The sequence below is a fragment of the Solea senegalensis genome, linkage group LG18, assembly GCF_019176455.1.
Source record: "Solea senegalensis isolate Sse05_10M linkage group LG18, IFAPA_SoseM_1, whole genome shotgun sequence".
Lineage (NCBI taxonomy): Eukaryota > Metazoa > Chordata > Actinopteri > Pleuronectiformes > Soleidae > Solea > Solea senegalensis.
The window spans coordinates 16,320,395-16,338,168 of record NC_058041.1 but is presented as its reverse complement, the minus strand read 5'-3'; the positions used below and the strand labels follow the sequence as shown (position 1 = coordinate 16,338,168).

The 17,774-nt window shown below is 40.9% G+C and overlaps 2 protein-coding genes across 4 annotated transcripts; both read right to left on the bottom strand.

The window, feature by feature from the left end:
- Positions 1-553: 553 nt before the first annotated feature.
- smarcd2 (SWI/SNF related, matrix associated, actin dependent regulator of chromatin, subfamily d, member 2) lies at positions 554-9,600 on the bottom strand. Of its 2 annotated transcripts, none has more exons than XM_044014662.1 (13): positions 9,013-9,600; positions 7,844-8,046; positions 6,738-6,780; positions 5,580-5,702; positions 5,216-5,335; positions 4,403-4,498; positions 3,635-3,736; positions 3,369-3,530; positions 2,495-2,592; positions 2,129-2,270; positions 1,921-2,043; positions 1,019-1,120; positions 554-888 (listed from the first exon to the last, which is right to left on the bottom strand). In XM_044014662.1, the coding sequence occupies exons 1-13, from the start codon at positions 9,163-9,165 to the stop codon at positions 835-837; spliced, it is 1,521 nt and encodes a 506-aa protein (XP_043870597.1). In that variant the 5' UTR covers positions 9,166-9,600; the 3' UTR covers positions 554-834. The 2 variants fall into 2 exon arrangements, with proteins under 2 accessions (XP_043870597.1, XP_043870598.1); XM_044014663.1 differs by having other exon boundaries at positions 2,135-2,270; positions 9,013-9,598.
- Positions 9,601-10,199: 599 nt separating this feature from the next.
- atxn7l3b (ataxin 7 like 3b) lies at positions 10,200-16,320 on the bottom strand. Of its 2 annotated transcripts, none has more exons than XM_044014122.1 (10): positions 16,131-16,320; positions 15,573-15,626; positions 14,629-14,753; positions 13,968-14,100; positions 13,686-13,857; positions 12,346-12,446; positions 12,242-12,264; positions 12,090-12,135; positions 11,925-12,004; positions 10,200-11,137 (listed from the first exon to the last, which is right to left on the bottom strand). In XM_044014122.1, the coding sequence occupies exons 3-9, from the start codon at positions 14,677-14,679 to the stop codon at positions 11,976-11,978; spliced, it is 555 nt and encodes a 184-aa protein (XP_043870057.1). In that variant the 5' UTR covers positions 14,680-14,753; positions 15,573-15,626; positions 16,131-16,320; the 3' UTR covers positions 10,200-11,137; positions 11,925-11,975. The 2 variants fall into 2 exon arrangements, with proteins under 2 accessions (XP_043870057.1, XP_043870056.1); XM_044014121.1 differs by lacking the exon at positions 16,131-16,320 and adding an exon at positions 15,838-16,069.
- Positions 16,321-17,774: the final 1,454 nt, after the last annotated feature.

The following is a 17,774-nucleotide window of genomic DNA, read 5'->3' as shown; positions in this document are numbered from 1 at the left end:
ACACAGCCTTTTTCAACAGGACACTGAAATGTGTGTTGCTCTGTAAACTGCTCACTCTCTTGCAGTGTTGTAATATAACAAAGTACAAATATCACTTAAGTACATTTGTACATATCTGTACTTTACTTTGTTATTTATATTTCTAGCAACGTTTACTCCACTACATTTCCTCTAACTATCTTTGTTACTCGTTACTTTGAAATAAATCAGAAGAAGAGGTCATGGTTATGGTCTCTAGAGCTTTTCTAGTCTTGATGAGCTGCTTTATTCACACATATTCACACACTTCAACGTTTTATATCAGAAAATTACTTTCGATACTTTAAGACTTAACTGTAAGTAACATTACAAAAAATGACTTCAACTTCTACCAAGTCTTTTTCTGGTAAAATACTTGTACTTTACTCAAGTATCCCTTTAAAGGTATTTTATACAAGACTGCTCTCCTGCACCAAACTCCATGGAGAATTTTATTTTTTTTAGCTTATGGTTAGACAGACAGAATTTGTGTCACTTAAGTCAATCGGTGGATCAACCATTCCTCTGTGTGTTATGATGTAAAATTGCTCATTTTCTCAATGGCCTTGGGTGCAGGAGAGGGAGAAGTTCACAAAGCAACACAAAGTTCAGGTTCTAGTTGTCTAATGGGATAAACTGAATTTATCTCATATACGCAATAGATCTTATAAAGGTGAGCCTTTTGTTACAAGGCTGAAATTCTAGGTTCAAGGTAAAGGGAAGATGCACAGCACTGGCTATGTTTCAGTGCTTCACACAACCACAGTTTAAAAACCTGAGCTATCCCAAGTTGGCAGGATCTCCTCTGGAATGTGTTTAGGTGAGACGAATCCCCAGCACCTGCTCCAACTCCTGTCTTCTTTGTTGCACCTGAAACAAGAGATATACAAAATTAACAAGAGAAACAAGAGAACGTACAAATTAAAAACAAAGAATAATCCACCCTGTCAGAAATGTACAGAACATTATTTAAATGAAGTCTGAATGTGTGATTGCTTACCTTGGAGTAAACGTATCTGCCCACTGCCTCTCGTACCCAGGGCGCCTGGTAGAACTCTGTTCTCCTCTCCTCCTCCGGATTTCCAGTCACATCTGTCATCAACTAATGAAAAGGGAAAGTATTGTGAATGAGGAACCATAATGTCAGGAATACAATAAACAATATCATACCCTGCTATTAATGTTTGATTTACTGATTCGCTAATAACCAAGCAAACAATGTGCAACTGACCATATATTATTTAAACTGATGCTAATTTTGGCTACATGTAACTGTGGCTTCCATCTAATAATATAAAGCAATGAAACTCCACTACATGTTTGAAATAATACTGTATACTGTCATTTATGGAAAATAATAATTACAGTATGTCTGCTGGTAGAGCATAAATGTTTTATGATTTAAGTATATTCATTGTCGTGAGTTAAATCAGTTGCAGGATAATAATTTTCTTTTTTCTCTGAACAGCTGTGGTTAATATCCTTTTATTTTATCATTTATTCTGATATTCTTTTATATAGCTTTGAAGCACGTTCTTGTATCAGTATCTTCTAATGTTTGTGTTATTTAATCTCGTCAGAGCCTGATGCTGGTACAGAAGCACTGTAGGTGAATTAAGTTTGTCTGCAGCAACTGTGAAACTGAAAGTGCTCTCTATTGTGTTTTATTTTATTGTGTGTTGCATTTTGGCAGTTTTATGGTGCATTTGTGACAGGGAATGTAACAACTAACACTGAATATAACTGGAAGAAAAAAAACAGAAACAAACTCCTCCACTGGCAATGCAGAACCAGTCAACTGTATTTTTATAGTGAGCTTATAAATGTTCAAAAATCAGCATGTAACTGTTCATTTTTGTTATTAAAGAGGTATAAGTTTGGTGAGTCATTGTGGATGTTTACCTTCAGATCTCTACTCTGGGACTTGAGCCAGTCCTGGATGAAATCCTGAGGATTATTGCTGAAGCTCAGCATGAAGTCTCTCTCAGTCTTCAGCTGGTTGATGTACTCGATCGTCTCGTGGATCTGCAGTTCACATAATCACAGTACATTCATATATACTGCCTTTATTTTCTCTTTTTATGATTATAAAAATAAATTATTGACTGACTTTTACCTTCATTTCCAGGGCAGCAATTTCCTGTTGGTTGGTTGTAGAGGACAAGAAACTGTTCATCTGGCCCTTCAGTGGGTCGTCCACTTCCACGTCGATGTCATAACAAGCCGTCTTCTTCTGATCCGTGGGGTCCACGCTGGTCAGAGGCGACACAGGAGTGAGACTGACTGCAAACTAAAGCTAAGGGCTTCTTGTCTGTCTATTAATGAATATACTGTTTATTTATTTATTTATTTTTAAACAGAGGGAAACCCTATTTTGATTCCTCTGTGTGTCACAGTTGACTATATAATGAACATCTCATATAAATTAGATTGCGGCTGAAAAGGGGCGAGAGATAGTGGATAAACACTCCCATACCTAATCATGTGATTGATAATGATGGGGTCAGGATGGTGCAGCAGACCCGCCAGCTTCATGGGAATCTCAGAGAACCTCATACGAGGACAGCCAAAGATCTGAAAAGCATTTAGATAGAAAACAGATTATGTCTGACATTGTCTTCCCTTTGTCGATACACACACATGAAAACAAAGTCTTTTACTGTCACAAAGTGTTTTAGTGTGGTTGTACGAGATTCTGCACTGTGCATGCCTCCTGTGCAAAGAACCAGCCTGAGACATGGAGGCAACAATATCATATTGAGAACACTTCCTTATCTCATTATTAGACCACCTTTTCCGATTGAAAACTAAAGTTTTTAAACTGCTTACTCTTCTGCACCAAAGTCCGTAGAATTTTTTTTTGCAGTTTTGGCCTGTGGGGACAATTGGAGCTGCTGGTCTACTGCTGCCTTGTTTGATAATTTTGAGTCAGAGTCACTTCAGTAAAATAGAATGAAGGAATGCAAACAGAGAAGGCACAAAATAATACATTTGCACTTAGCGATAGAGGCACGACTGGATCAACAAATTCTGCGTGCTGTCTATAAAATTGCTGATTTTCTCTATGGAGTTTGGTATGGAGAGTGAGTGGTTCACAAAGCAACAGAAGGCTGGCAGACATAGCTTTTATTTCGAGTCTTTTGTTAACTGGCTAAATCTGTTATCCTTGTGTCCCTGCTGGCGGAAAACAGAGCGAAAGCTGAGTGAGACACAGTGTCTCAGGGTGGTTCTTGCCCCGAGAGGGTACACACTGACAATATGGTTCTACTTCATGCATTCAGACTTACTATGGCTTTAAGGCATTTTGACACTTTGATGCAATGTAGGACCGGGATTTATGCTTTTATTACTTGTCTGAAGTAGCGGTTGCAGTTGATGTATTCCTTCTCGTGACCGTCCTGCAGCTTGTTGTTCTTGATATAGAGCCAGAGAGCCTGCATGATGCTGGCCCGTGTCTGTGTGTGCACGCCCAGCAGACGAGCCAGCAGTGGATCCAGTTTGTACTGAGGTGGCTGGAAGAAAAAAGAGACGTTAAAACCAGTTTGATCGAGTAATAAAACACCGATACAAACACGGTGGATAAGTGGTGGATAACTGTGTGGGCGTATGCACATACCTGGTGGTCAAGCATGAGCAGTAGGGTGCATTTCACGTTCACATCACCCGGTCTTTTAACCTGGAAACCGTCAGTTTCCTGAGTGGTGGGCATTCTATGCCACTGTGAGATAAAATATTTATTAAATATTTTAGTTTGGATTTGTGAAATAAAACCACACGTGTCCACTTAAATAAGTCTATGCCAATGCTTACATTTGACTTGTTAAAGCAACATTCACTTCCAGGTCAAATGAGTCTGCAATAGACGCAGGTTTTTGTCGGCTCCAACTTTGATCAGCAACTAGGAGTTTTCGCCATCTACTTTTTAATTGAACCTGTCTGCACCTTTTCTGAGATGCCCACTGTTTAATCTAAAACAGTTCAGTTGCTGCTAAGTGTGTAAGATGGGCTGAAGTGAAAGAAATGTGTAACAGTAGCCATGCTTACATGGACATCTGAAACATGCACAATCTGCAAACTGTGATCCGACACAGCACATTCAGAAAAACTAATTTCATTTCAAAAAAGTCCACTCACATGTGGCCACAGGAAATGCATTGATATTGGTTTTTGATTATTTGTAAAATTGTAGCCATCTGAGCGAGTTCTGCTAGAAACACTGAAATCGCTTGATTAAACATGTGTTCTTGGTAACGCCCTCTCTCCCAGACAGTCAAAGAGGCTCATGACGGAAGAGCAAGAGCTTGACTAATTCTACCTCAAGGCTGTGGTTTGTGAATCAGCAGCAATCTCAACTGTTGCTTGCATTAAATGCTTTGTGTAATACCTCAACTAAGTGGTTGTCAGGTCCATAGAGCTCCTTATCGAGCTCAATCACCAGGCTCTTGAAGAAAGATGAGAACTTCCTCTTCTGCTTGCCAGGCTAGAAACACAAAGCATATATAAAAAAAAAAAGAGTGTGAAAAACAGAGCAACACGTTTGGTATCTGTGTCTCCTTATTGTGCTGAGTCAGGCTGCATTGCTGCGCTCTGACCACATTGGAGATGGCAAGGCATGAAGAACTGCAGAGAATGAGAAAAAGCTGTTGCACCCCCACCCACTCCCTGTCAAACTGTTTGCACAACAAAACCCTTATCCCTTCTTTCGCTCACATCCCTTCTTCTCTTCTACTGTTACTCCAGGCAAAACTCCTACGCATGCCTAACCCAGTAAGCATGGGGGAGATAAATGAACAGACAAAAAAAAATCCTCCTTCAAGTGGTCTGTTTGTGATGACACAATGAATGAGTTGAGCTAGAACTGATAGAGAGAGGGGAGACATGTCAGCTCTTGGAATGTAAAGGCCAATGGTTTCAATTCCTTTTTTCAAAAGAGAACATGAGCCTGAGTGTGTGTGTGTGTGTGTGAGAGAAAGAGAGAAAGAGAGAGAGGGGAGTCATGGGGTGGAGTGGGAAGAGCTGTAAACACACATCTGGTTGCGTGGTTGAGCCAAGGACACAGGCCAGCCAGAGCTGAGTGACTGACTGGAGTTTTTCAGAAACAGAAACAGAGACAGAAATACTTGGGAGTCAGACCACAGTGTTGTGAAACACTCAGAGCAAGAGGATTCTGATGTAAAAGGCCATGTTATTCACATACTTCCTCCAGGAGTTTGCCCTCCACTCTCAGCTCCCAGGAGGACACCTTCTCTGCCTCCTCACCCTCGGGCTTGCTGGGTGTGTAGGTGTTGGAAATGTAGATCCTGAGTTTGCGTTTTTGCTGTGACACAGAGGCAAAGACACATGATTCTTACTTTACATCCACATTCGTTTAGTAAGCGGACTTTTAATAAAGTGAACGAAGAGCTTCAGTGGAGACATGGACCTCTGGACAAGGTCTGAGAACAAGCTTGTGGCTGTTCACATGTGTTGAATGCAGCAGGAAATTGACTGGGAATCAGTTTTATCAACATCAAAGAAAGGTTTACGGTAAAAAGAAATGATGCATGACCATGAGGAGGTACCATAATAGGCTTTTTGATGGCTTCCTGAATCTCCATGCGCTTTCGGGCAATAGTCTGGTCCAGTTTCCTTTCAAAGGCTAGGAGGTCCATGTAGGCCTGGGACTCAGGGACTAGGTCACGAATCTAAAAAGCCAAAGGTAGGAATGTAGTGTAAGAGTACTAATAGAATACAGATCAGCAAATTGGTTAAACGTGAGGCCTGGGTCATACTTCCTACATTCCATATCTGCAGACAGTTGCCAAGCATTTCCCCATGTACATACACACTCATGGTTCCATTCCAAGTCATTTGTGGGTCCATGTAAGTGTAGCATTCAATGCATGCATTCTCAATCTCATATTCCACACAAGTATTCTTTTACAAGTTTCACACCAGTAAGTACTGGCATGGTTCCTTGGTGTTCAAAGCTAATGAACCCACGTTCCCAAAAACAAAAAGTTCCTCCACCCTATGTCATCAACAGTGGCTATTGCTCAATGCACAACACGAGGGAAAGTGAACACGACAGTGGCAACATGACAAATCACTCTGAGCTTCCGCATGCTTTCCTTCCGTTAATTCAGAAAATTGTGTTAATTCTTCAATCCAGCATGCACCAACTGCTGACGATGAGATGAGATGATAAAGAAGATTCAGCATGCTGGCCTTCCTTATTCTTTTATTATTATTTTTCTTTGCTGGGAACTAATAGCATGGCTAATGCCAGACATCATTTGAAGGGTGTAGACACCTCCTACTTTCAACAGGCGTGACCAAGAAGTAGATGAAAATGCCTCTGTACGCAATTGGATGGACCCACAATCAATCAGACCAATGATCCTGATGAAGTATGCAATAGAGCGACAGAAACTTACTTGTTGTAGTTTTCTAGGATCAATGGCTATCTAGTAATGGCGTCTTAAAGACTTTTGGAAGTTGCTTAAAATAAAAGCAACAGCCAAATCAAAAGACAGCCACTCTTCAGTGGCCACTAGAGCTGCAACCATCGATTATTTTCATAATCGATTAATCTGTCGATTATTACTGAATTTGGCCAAAATGGCGTCCAATCCTATCACTATAGTTTACATAGTTTCAAAGCATGTGTATGTCTGCAAAGGGACATGAGAAGTATGACCAAGGCCTAAGATGAGAATGAGGAAACAAAAAAAGCTTACCCTCTGCGGAAGAACCTTGTCTGCCATCTTACGTCTTTTTGCCCTGAGGAGACAAAGACATAAAAGACATATATATATATATATGTATATATATATTTTTTTATTTTTATTTATTACCTCCCTTCAATAAGCACCTCAGTCTGCTTCGCATCACTGCTCATAAAAGCTGCTCTGTCTCTGTAATTAGATTATGTAGTTCTCCCTCATTATGTCTCCATTTACTTTAAAAGCTCATTAAAGAGAATTGGTGATGTTGCGTGGTAGCCTTGTGGAACACTAACTCAACTATACCGAGGAGCTTGTAATGAAGTGAACTTTAAAAAAAAACAAAAAAAAACAAGAGGGTCATTGTAGATATAACTGCCTGACATCACAAACTGTCACATTTATAAGTCATTTAAAGACAGAAATAGAAACTAGCGCCTGGTGCTTTGGAGGCACATGTCAGTCATGAGACACTGAGCCGAGTCCAGCAACACTACAAACATGTAAACAAACATTGCAAAATTAAAATGTGCTATAGTATTATGTCTGTTTAAAATCTTCAAATGTTGAAACTGAACAATTGTTTTTCACTAGTGCAACTGTAATTGAGCTGCAACCAACAATTTTCATAACTGATTAATCTGTCGGTTCTTTTCATGATTATTTGATTAGTTGTTTGCTCCATAAAGGAAAAGGAAGGAAAAATGTTGATCATCATATCCCAAACCTCAAAATGATGTTTTAAAAGGGTTTTGTACATGAACATATCTGACTCACGATGCATATAACGATCAATATTTTTTTCCACCCCTATCGAGGACCATGTATTGTGTTGTATCATGTTGTGATTCTCACCCCTAGTTTTCAAGTGATTATACATTAATTAATACTAGTTTTAACACTAAGTTCATTCAATAAGCATGACAATATATTATCATTGGAAAAAGAAAGACGACATTTTGTTACTTGTTAGAGAATCAACACACTTGTGAAATTTGCTGTTCTCTGATTTGGCGCCAGGCTGTCTTAGTCAATCATCTTCAGCATTCTTCCTCTCCCTCACTCCTCCTCCTTCTCCTCCTTCTCTCACACATGAAAACACTCTCACTTCTCCACTTTACCCTCTTCTGAGGCCTCCTCCCATCGCCTCCTGCTGCTGCTGTTGTTGATGCTGATGGAGGATCCGCTTCCTTGAAGCTTCCATGCTCGGAGGCCCCATGCCTGGCCGCATGGACATGTTCCCACCACCAAAAGAAGGACCCGGCAGCTGACCCCCCATTGACCCCATGGAGCCCCCGACCCTATTAGGTGGCATCCCTGGGCGCTGTAGGCAAGGATTGGAAGCTGCAGATATCATTTCACCTTCAAAACAGTGTTTGAATACTAAGATATGTAATTTTTCAAAATACATATGATTTGCCTACATTTCAAATGTAGTAGGCATATAACGGTGCTTTATTACTGGTTCACTACAACAGATTATGAGATAGGATGTGATCAATATGATGTGATTTTAATGTCATAAGGAAAGATAATGAAAGATAATTAGATGGAGAATAGAAGTTGGACAGGATAAAAACCAAGGCTATTAAAGTTTAACGTTTACTAGTTTGCATAAAATGCAATGCCTGCTGTTGTATTTTATTTTCAATTAATGTTCAGTATCACCACACTTAATTCTTCACTTTGAGTATGCACGTGCAAATTAAAACTGAGCATTTTGTTATTTTACTGCCTGCTAAGAAAAATCTAATTGAAGTTAATGCCCCATCAGCAAAAAGTCAAATTTCATGCATCCTGAATAAAAGCAGGAAATTGTATACATGACCAAACTCTGTAATGACCACTTCTTTTTTTTCAAATATTCATTTTTCTGTCACAAAGAAGCAAAGAAACCACAAAACAGTCACCATGCTTACATTCTGTACAAAAACCACTCAAATAGTGAATATAAAACAAACTCAAAACGGTTGGCATTTCGATTTAGTAATCGAAACTCGACTAGTTATTACAGTCATACTATAATGTTATAACTATGGAAGTGAGTAAATACAGTGTCTAATGCGGAAGTGGAAACACCTTGATATTGTAGGACTGATGAGCTAAGTGTTCGTTAATGCTCTGAAATCTATCTAAGGTGACTTTTTTTAAACTGCATACATTTCACTTAACTCAAACTTCGCCTTAACTCTTAAAAGCCACATGTGTGTTAATAAGAATTAGGAACAGCCAGAGTTAACATTATCCACATGGGCGCCTACGTTCCCTCTTTAAGAAGCAGAAAACTAACCTGTAGGTACTGGGGAGAGTGGTTCATGCTGCGGGGGTATCCTGTTAGAGGCTGCGGCAGTCCGGGCATCCTCATGCCCGCCGAATGCCCCACATTCATAGGGTTAACACCCGGGTTCATCGGGGGACCCGTGAAGCCTCCTCTTGATGCCATCTTCTAGCTACAAGTGGTTGAAAGTTATTTTCTTAAATATAATTTCGCTTCAAACACACGTGCAGCAGACAGCTAAAAGAACGCCGCTACTACAAGTGGCAAAGTGTTCCGCTCAGTTACGAAGAGGAACTTTAGAGAGGCGCTCAGCCTCAGCTTTGACAGCGCGCACACTGTCAACAAAAAGCTAGCTAACGTTAGCTCCTCTCCCACTCCTCCAATTTAGTTCCGGGATTTGTTCGAACCGACAACAGCAGCGACTGTCACCTCCTCCCCTTCTCTTCTTCAAGCGTGGACATCAGCGAGTAGCTGCTCATTCACTATATGACTAATGGAAAAAAACAACAACAAACGATAAACAAGGCGACTTTAGCGAAAAAATAAGTTGACTTTTAACTGCCCGCACACTCAGTGCTACATGCTGCCTTTAAGGGCGTCGGAAATGTCATATTTTTCCAAGTTTTCTCCTCTGGGCGTGAACAAACTAAAAATGAAAAATAAATAAAAATTATTTTCTCTATCAATATTTATTATTGTAATAAAATATATTACATTTATTTATTTATTAATGTTCTCAAATGTCTGGTTTTGTCCACAAACCAAAATGATTCATGATTTTGTTATATGGATAAAAAAGAAACCCAGGAACTATTGTGTAACAATTTGAGAAATCCGTTAGCTTGTCATTTTACTTAACAGTTGAACTGTATAGTTTTTGTGAAATTTAAAAGGGAAAGTCAGCTATACGTTCATCTTATTACTGTAAAGTATATTCTTTCAAATGTGACTCACAACTTGCTGAGGATTTTTGTTCCTGACCTCTCCAAACTTTGTTAATGTCAAGTTTCAAGCACTTTTACTTCAGAAATGTGGAGGAAAATTAAAGGTCAATGCTTCTCAACTCTCAACTGCTCAATGTTCACGACTGATATATGTGATTTCCTACTGTATAATACAATACAATACTTTTTCTTTTTAAATCTGAACAACAGCACCCCCTGTTGGTGATTTGGTCTAAGTACTACACGAGTCCATGGGACAGGTAACAAATCATTTATTATGCTAGACAGATGAAAAAAAACTGAGCCATGATAGCAGCAATTCAACTATTGGAACATTTACACTATCACATCACACAAAGGATATATGTCACCCTTTACAATGTAAACACATGATACAAAGACATGTTTGAATGGTAGAAAACAACCCAATCTATCCACAGAAGGGGGAAAAAATAATATGAGGAACAAAAAATAAACCTGCTTTGTGCAGGAAATACGAGTTTCCACAGTTGAACGACAAACACGCACACACACACACAATCCCACATACACACAATTGTAATTCAACTGGAGAACTACGCACCTGATGGTGAACGTGAAAATAAAAAAAAGACAAACCACAAAATATAGATCGTCTTAGACATTATTTTTTCCAAAAGGATGAGGTGAGGAAATATAAGTACACCTAATGCCTATTCATTTCTGTATTTTTAAGAAACATAATACGTATGTGCACACAGCAGCTGCCTCTGTGCAGTCACATTATATACTGTGATATTCATTATTACGCAGCAAAGAACAAAAAGTGTTGGTAGGTGTTACAATGATTTTGTGGAGAAAACAAAACTGTCAAGTATACAGTAGGAGGTCTGGACTGCCTCTGTCCGCGGAGCAGCAAACACCATACACTGTTGCTCATGATATCGACGTCCACTGATATCACATCATAAAGAACCAAAGGATAAGTGTTCTTGGTCTCCTTGTGTGTATGTACACACCATACGCGCGCACACACACTCTCACACACACACACACACACACACACACATACATACATACATAGTCACACATAATGGAAATAGAATGTGTGTTTGTGGCCGACTGTGTTATTGAGGATTGAGGGAATGCCTCGTCTTTCATCAGCATGCGTGGGCTCTCGTGGTTGTCCATTCGACGTCTAGGACCCATCATGCCTGTGGAAAGACAAATAAATGTGAATTGCTGATTGGCTCAAATTACACACCGAGTTAAAACGGTACAGTGTGAAACGTTTAGGGGGTTTTAACCAATTGAAAATAAAGAGAATAAACTTTTTTGGTGTACTTTATGGAAGGTTAATGCTTTAATGAAGTCTGCCATGTTTCTACAGCAGCCACACAGACAACTAGGGCTGCAACGTTTATTCGATGAATTGATTTATCTAAATGAATTGTCAACTATTTAGATAATCGATTCATCAGTTTTGAGTGTTTTTTAATAATTAGTATTGTTTTAGTGGCTCTGTGTGTCTGGCTGTTTGTGTTTCCGCACTTGCCAATATGACCAACAGAGGCCGACAGAGTCTTGTTGCGTCTGCCATCTCTGATTGCCTTGTTAAGACAAGGTTTCTGATTTTTCAGCTTCCTAAATGTGAATATTTCCTGGTGTCTTCGTTCTACGTAACAAAGAAATCTTAAGAAATTAATCATTTTGGTTTGTGTACAAAACAAGAGAACATCATTTTTGACGTTTCATTAAATATTTCAAATCATATTTTGGCCACAAACCAAAATGTTTCAGTTTGACTGATTTCTTTGTTATGTGGAGCAAAGAAAGCAGAACATAATTCACATTCATGAAGCTGAAAACTCGGAGAACAAAATAGTTGACGATTCATTTCTTCATCGAGTCATCATTGGTGAATCAACTAATTGCTGCAGCCCTACAATAATGGATGCAATTGACACACGTGTTACATTTGTATAAAGAATAGGCAAGCACCTGCTACTCCGAGGTGGTGGGAGGGGGGCCCCCCCCCAAATCAAATTCAGCTTAGGGCCCCATAAAGGCTTGGGCCGGCCCTGCGTAGAAGCATTGTCAAAATTGGCACAACATGTTCACAGTGAAAAGCATTCATTGACCGTCTGATATACTGCATGTACTTACTGCTCTTATGCTTGAATGATTTCGATCTTCTGGGTGAGTTTGGATTCTGTGGTGATGAGAGGGTAAAAAAATGGTTTGTTCACATTGGCAAAAAAAACAAAACAAAACTGGAATAATGAGTTATTTTTCAATGTTCATATACTGAAACAAACCTTCTCTGATTTCCTCTTCTTGGCTGTGAACAGAAAGTGAACAGTTTGTTTTAGTTAGAAGAACATTCAAGTCATTGTAGGTGTTTGAACCACCAAAGCCTCACCTTTCTTTTCCGCCCCGTATGACCAGTCATTATCATTGACGTCGTCATTATCCTCTTGGTCGCTCTCCGATTTGTTGTTTGTGTTGTTACCAGTGACTATTCTGTAGAAGAGGGAAGAAAAGGGCTCAAACGAAAAGCAACAAAAACATACAGAGTGGAAAGTGTAAAGGGAAATTGGCTTGTAACCAGAGGGCTGCCGGTTTGAGCCCTCCAATAAGGGCTGGGGAACCCCTGAGCAAGGTACCCAACCCTCATTGCTCCGTGGGCGCTGTTCAGTGGCTGTGCGCTGCTCCTAATTCAGGGAAGGGTTCTAGTTTCTGGGGTCCACGGTCGCTCAGTGGTAGAGCGAAGGTTGTGGGTTCTATTCCTGGCTCTGCAACACTACATGTCAATGTGTTGAGCAAGACACTTGACCCCACCCGATAGATGAGTGATAGAAGTTCTGGCTTCATACTTTGTGAAGTGTGAGTGAATGGGTGAATGGCAAAATTGAGGCTTGGACAGGCACTCCATAAATACAGACCATTTGGTAGAGGATGGGGATGGGTTAACTCACTCACTCACTCACTCATCTGCTACCCTCATGTGGAGGACAAAGCGGGGGTGCTGGTGCCAATCCCAACTGACATAGAGCAAACGGCGGGATACACCCTGGACAGGTCGCCAGTCAATCACAGGGACACATAGAGACAAACAACCATTCACCCCAACCTGTCTGCAGTCGCCTCACTTCACTATGGTGTTGCTGTTGCCTCCGTCTGTCTTTACATACAACAAATCACTTCCTGTGTGCAGTGGGGGACGATCTAAACCTGTGCTTTTCAAACTTTTTATACCAAGTACGTACCACCTGAGAAAATATTGAGCTTTCGAATTAACATTAAAATATAGTGGTGTAAATAAGCACATTTGCTCTCTCATCATCCTCCTCTTCCTCACATATACTTCAAACACTGGTATAGTGAAATGAGATTAAGTTGGAGTGACAGATTAGGTCACTGTGATTATTATTAATTATTATTTCTTTAATTTTCTACACACCCCACTCCACTCAGATCATATACCCTGGTGTACACAGTAGAACAGTATTTCTGATTTTCCTTCAAGTAGCACCAGAGGAAGCTTGTGTACCACAGTTTGAGAACCATGGATCTAAACACCGCCATACTGAGAAACACAGAGAGAGTACACGTGGAGCTGATAAACTTCATCAGCATTGTAGGAACTCAATGTAATGGTCATTTGTTAGTATTTCAAAAATGATGCACTTGAGCTTTATAGGCCCATCTGGTGAGGAAATGAGCATAAACGCTGCTGGGATGGTTGGACTGTCACGTTACCTGCGGTTAGCTATGCGGCTGCTGTTGCGTCCCATCCCCAGGCACTTCTCCAGGTGCGGGGCAAAGCGTGAGGCAGCGATGCTTCGGCTGCAGTTGGGACACACGCACTCTTTGTTTTTCCACTGGTTGTACACCTGGCCGAACACATCCAACCCAGGCTGGTCCACAATTTCTAATAAATTGCAAAGCATTCGGTTTCATTCTACATGAGCCTGATGACATTTTACACCGAGAGATTTCATTTCCTTAGTGTGTTGCTGCCATGGCCTTCGTTGTGCTCACCAAAGTCCCTCATGCTTTCTTGGTCCGTGTCGTCCAGGAAAAAATAGCCCTGCTTGACAGCCCGGTGGACCTCGAAGCAAAGACCCAGGCACGCATCCTCCACCAGGTCAGACAGGATGTCCTGAGCCAGGCCCTGACGTGGTAGGATCAGGAAACAGAAGCACAAGTCAGGCCATTTTGTACACCCATCAGCCACGGGAAAAAAATATTTTATATTAATTAACTTAAAGTATACTCGTACAATCTATGCTTGCTGAAGTCTGACATCTAAAAAAGACGTGTTTGCTGCTGTATCACAACACTAGCAAGGGTTTTTCAGCTGTAGACTGAAGTGAGTCTCACTTTGTAAAACGCTCACTCCTGCAGTCCATTAAGAAATATCAGCCATTTTACATCACAGCACACAGGAGTTTGTGATCCACTACACACGCAGTAAGTTCAAATGTGCAATTTTTGACTTGGATTTAAGAAAGTGAGACAAATTTACCAAAAAAGGCAGCGACAGACAGCGGCAGCTCATCATCATCATGACATATGAGCTGCTGGTGCAGGAAAGTGAGAGGTTTACTGTTCCATTTCCAGTCAGAACAGGACCTGAACTATTACTGATCTGTGTGCAGGTGTGTGTCTGTGTGTGTGTGTGTAGATCCCCCCACTGTACCTCCAGCTTGCTGTTGTCCAGGCTGGACATTGAAACCTCCTCCATTTTCATTTGCCAGAATTACGAGATGAACCGACACTGCTGTGGTCATGCTGTAGCGCAGCAAGCATTGGCCAGAACAGGGGCTGCAGCAGGAGGGACACAACACAGAGAGAGAGGGAGAGGGGGAGAGGGAGAGAGAGAAGCCACTGAATCTTGATTGTTCTTCTTCTGAATGACATTATTGTTGTTATTAATCCTGTATTTTGAATAGTTTTAAAATATCATCCCCTGAGTCAACTGAAAATAAAAAGCTTTCAAATTACGCTTGCTTTTGTTTCCATTTACAATATTTCCTAATCAGCATCATATATCGACCATTGGCTGCCCTGATTTCTTAAGATCGGACTCAACATTCGCCATTGAAAAAACCAATATCCGCCGTTCTGTACAGTAGGTGGTGCCTTTAGAGTGACAGTGGCAAATGAGAGGAAAGGCCAAAAAGGTGCATTTGGGCTGAGACTGTTGTACTATTGCTTTTCTGAACATTTGGAGTAACAGTGGCAAGAAAATTGTGGAAAACTATGAAAAAAAAACAATAGGAAATGAATGAATAGGCCAAACATGTGTGCTTCAGTTGAGTGTGCTATGGCTTTCCTGGGTATTTGAAGCAAAAGTGGCAACAGAAAACTGCATAGCATTTCCCACTGGAAATGAATGGACAGCCCATAAGGCGGTGGTGTGTTATGGCTTCTCCAAGCATTTCACACAACACTGTGTGAATGAAAATGGAAATGAATGAGAGTGCAGATTAAAATTCCTTTGCCCTGGCGAAATGAGGAGTACCATTCAGCAGGAATGTCCAAACATTCTCCTGAGATGTCCTGTAGTATGCTGTACTGTATCTGGCTGGTTCCACCGTGAGAGCGTGTACATGAGTGTCTGTGTGTGAAGAAGCTACTTACAACTACACGGTGAACAGTGGCAGGCAGAGAGGTGCACTTTCCCCACGTTATAACCTGCAAATAACAGAAGAGACAAAGAAGTCAGACACACACACACACACACACAGGCGGTGGCTCCACGTTTCGAGCCGAGCCGAGCCGTGCCGTGCCGTTGTGCTGCCGCAGAAAACAAAGAGCCAGGCTATGAATAGGTTGGTGGAGGAATTGGAAATGCCAAGAGGTTAAAAGAGGAGAGGCGCTCACAGAGCTACAGCTACAAGCTAACCTGCTCTGCGTGTCGCCGGCAGCACAGTAACTAGACTGTGTATCGCGTTAGTGTGTTTGTTTTCTACATTCAAAGAAAACGAACGAGTGCAAAAATGAGGCTTGTCCGCGAACCAGACAGCGAGCGAGCGGTGTTGCACTGCAGTGCGGCTGTTTGCCTCCCACCTCCCCGTACAAACGCTGAATGAAGAGCGGGGGGCAGACGTGACGACGCGACGTGTGCTCCCGTACAAGCCTCGGCGCCGGGAATCGCACAATCACGACCACACAGATCGGGAAACACTGTTTATTTACCTGTTTCGGCAGGCATCCATCTTTACGTCAGCGAGATCAGACAGGAGCAATCGATCGCGCGACACGACAACTTCCCACAGCAGCGAGTGCTTCCTCTGCAGCAGAGCCGGTGGATCACAGCAGCGGACAGGGCAATGTGCTCACATTCATCCGGATTCCTGTACACATGGGCTTCATAGGATGTGACGGAGCACGCTAACAAATAAGTGTGTGGAAATCACGCACACCAAAATTAAACTTTCAGAATCTGTGGGAAATAATACTGTGTGGAGGAAAAGCATAAATTAGTGGTGTTAGCAGGGGCGGTTCTAGCTTGTATGGTGCCCTGGGTGACCCTGGGTCTGTGAAATCTGTTATGTTTAATTATTTTCCTTTTTTTTTTTTCAAAAACGTCATTGTTATGTTTCTGAATTCAGCTTTTTTAACATTTGATCAGGTCCTGCTCTTTGTTCCTTGTTCAGCTTATGAACTCCAACATTGTAAATGGTTTCTATTTAGGGAGGGAGAGGGATCCCTCCTCTGTGGCTCTTCCTGAGTAGCGTGAGTTTTTCCTCACGCTATGTGAGGGTCTAAGGTCAGAGTGTCACTTGCCAGAATGTAAAGCCCTTTGAGGCAAATTGTGTTTGTGATGTTGCGCTATAGAAATAAAAACATTTAATTTCATTCATATAGCACTTTTCTAATCTTGAAGACCACTGTAAACTGCTTTCCATTACAGTTTTGCGCATTCATACCCATTCACACGCTACTGCAACATGGGATTAAGTGCCTTGCCCAAGGACACATTGGCATATTGACTAATGGACAGTTTATTTAGCTCACATTAGAGCTGCAACTAACGGTTATTTTCATAATCAATTAATCTGTCAATTATTTTCTCAATTAATCAAGTGATCATTTGGTCCAGAGCATGTCAGAAAATGTTACAAAATCGATCAATGTTTGTCAAACCCGGAAATGATGATGTTCTCAAATCTTGTTTTGTCCACAAACCAAAATGATTAGATGTAGAGCAAAGAAACAAAGACAATATTCACATTTAAGAAGCTGAAACAATCAGAAATCCTGTTTTAATAATGAAGAAAGCTTCAAACCATCAATTATCAAAATAGTTGACGATTAAGTTAGTAATTGATTAATAAATCGAGTAATTGAGCAATTGTTTCAGCTCTACCTCCCATGGCCACTTCGACATTGTCATGAAGCTAAGCTGGGCTAGTCCCGCGTATGTAACGTCGCTCCGAACAATGTTTAAACAATATTTTACTCAAATCATAATTCTAAGTCATAATTTTGAGATGATATATCATAACTATGACATGCTATATCAAGTCAGGGAGTGCAGCAATTCTCTGACCTCACTGTCTCCCTCACTCAACAGTGTTTACTTTTATTCGTTAACCCCCTCAAAAATGACTACAAAGGCATGGAATAATAATAATAACATGGATGTGTTCAGGGTCGGTCTCTTGTGTCACGTATGAAGATTCGAGGCGATGGTTCAATGTGTTGCGAAGTTATAGGGCACTTCCTATTTCGTAGGAAAAGGTCTAAATTCGCCAAACGTCCGATGGTTTGAATCCACGAAACCTTATAATAACTTTTTGTCTTTGATGAACATTTTTAATGCTGGTACGAAGAACG

Bases quoted from the DNA above. Each gene is read 5' to 3' on its own strand.
- smarcd2 (XM_044014662.1), bottom strand. From the start codon at position 9,165: ATGGCATCAAGAGGAGGCTTCACGGGTCCCCCGATGAACCCGGGTGTT. The intron at 3,737-4,402 runs GTATTACACAAA...TTTATCTCACAG, and splicing joins CTGACAACCACTTAGTTGAG to TGGCATAGAATGCCCACCAC. The intron at 3,531-3,634 runs GTATGTGCATAC...TTTTTCTTCCAG, and splicing joins TGCTCATGCTTGACCACCAG to CCACCTCAGTACAAACTGGA.
- atxn7l3b (XM_044014122.1), bottom strand. From the start codon at position 14,679: ATGAAAATGGAGGAGGTTTCAATGTCCAGCCTGGACAACAGCAAGCTG. The intron at 13,858-13,967 runs GTGAGCACAACG...GCAATTTATTAG, and splicing joins AGAAAGCATGAGGGACTTTG to AAATTGTGGACCAGCCTGGG. The intron at 12,136-12,241 runs GTTTGTTTCAGT...TCATCACCACAG, and splicing joins AGAAGAGGAAATCAGAGAAG to AATCCAAACTCACCCAGAAG.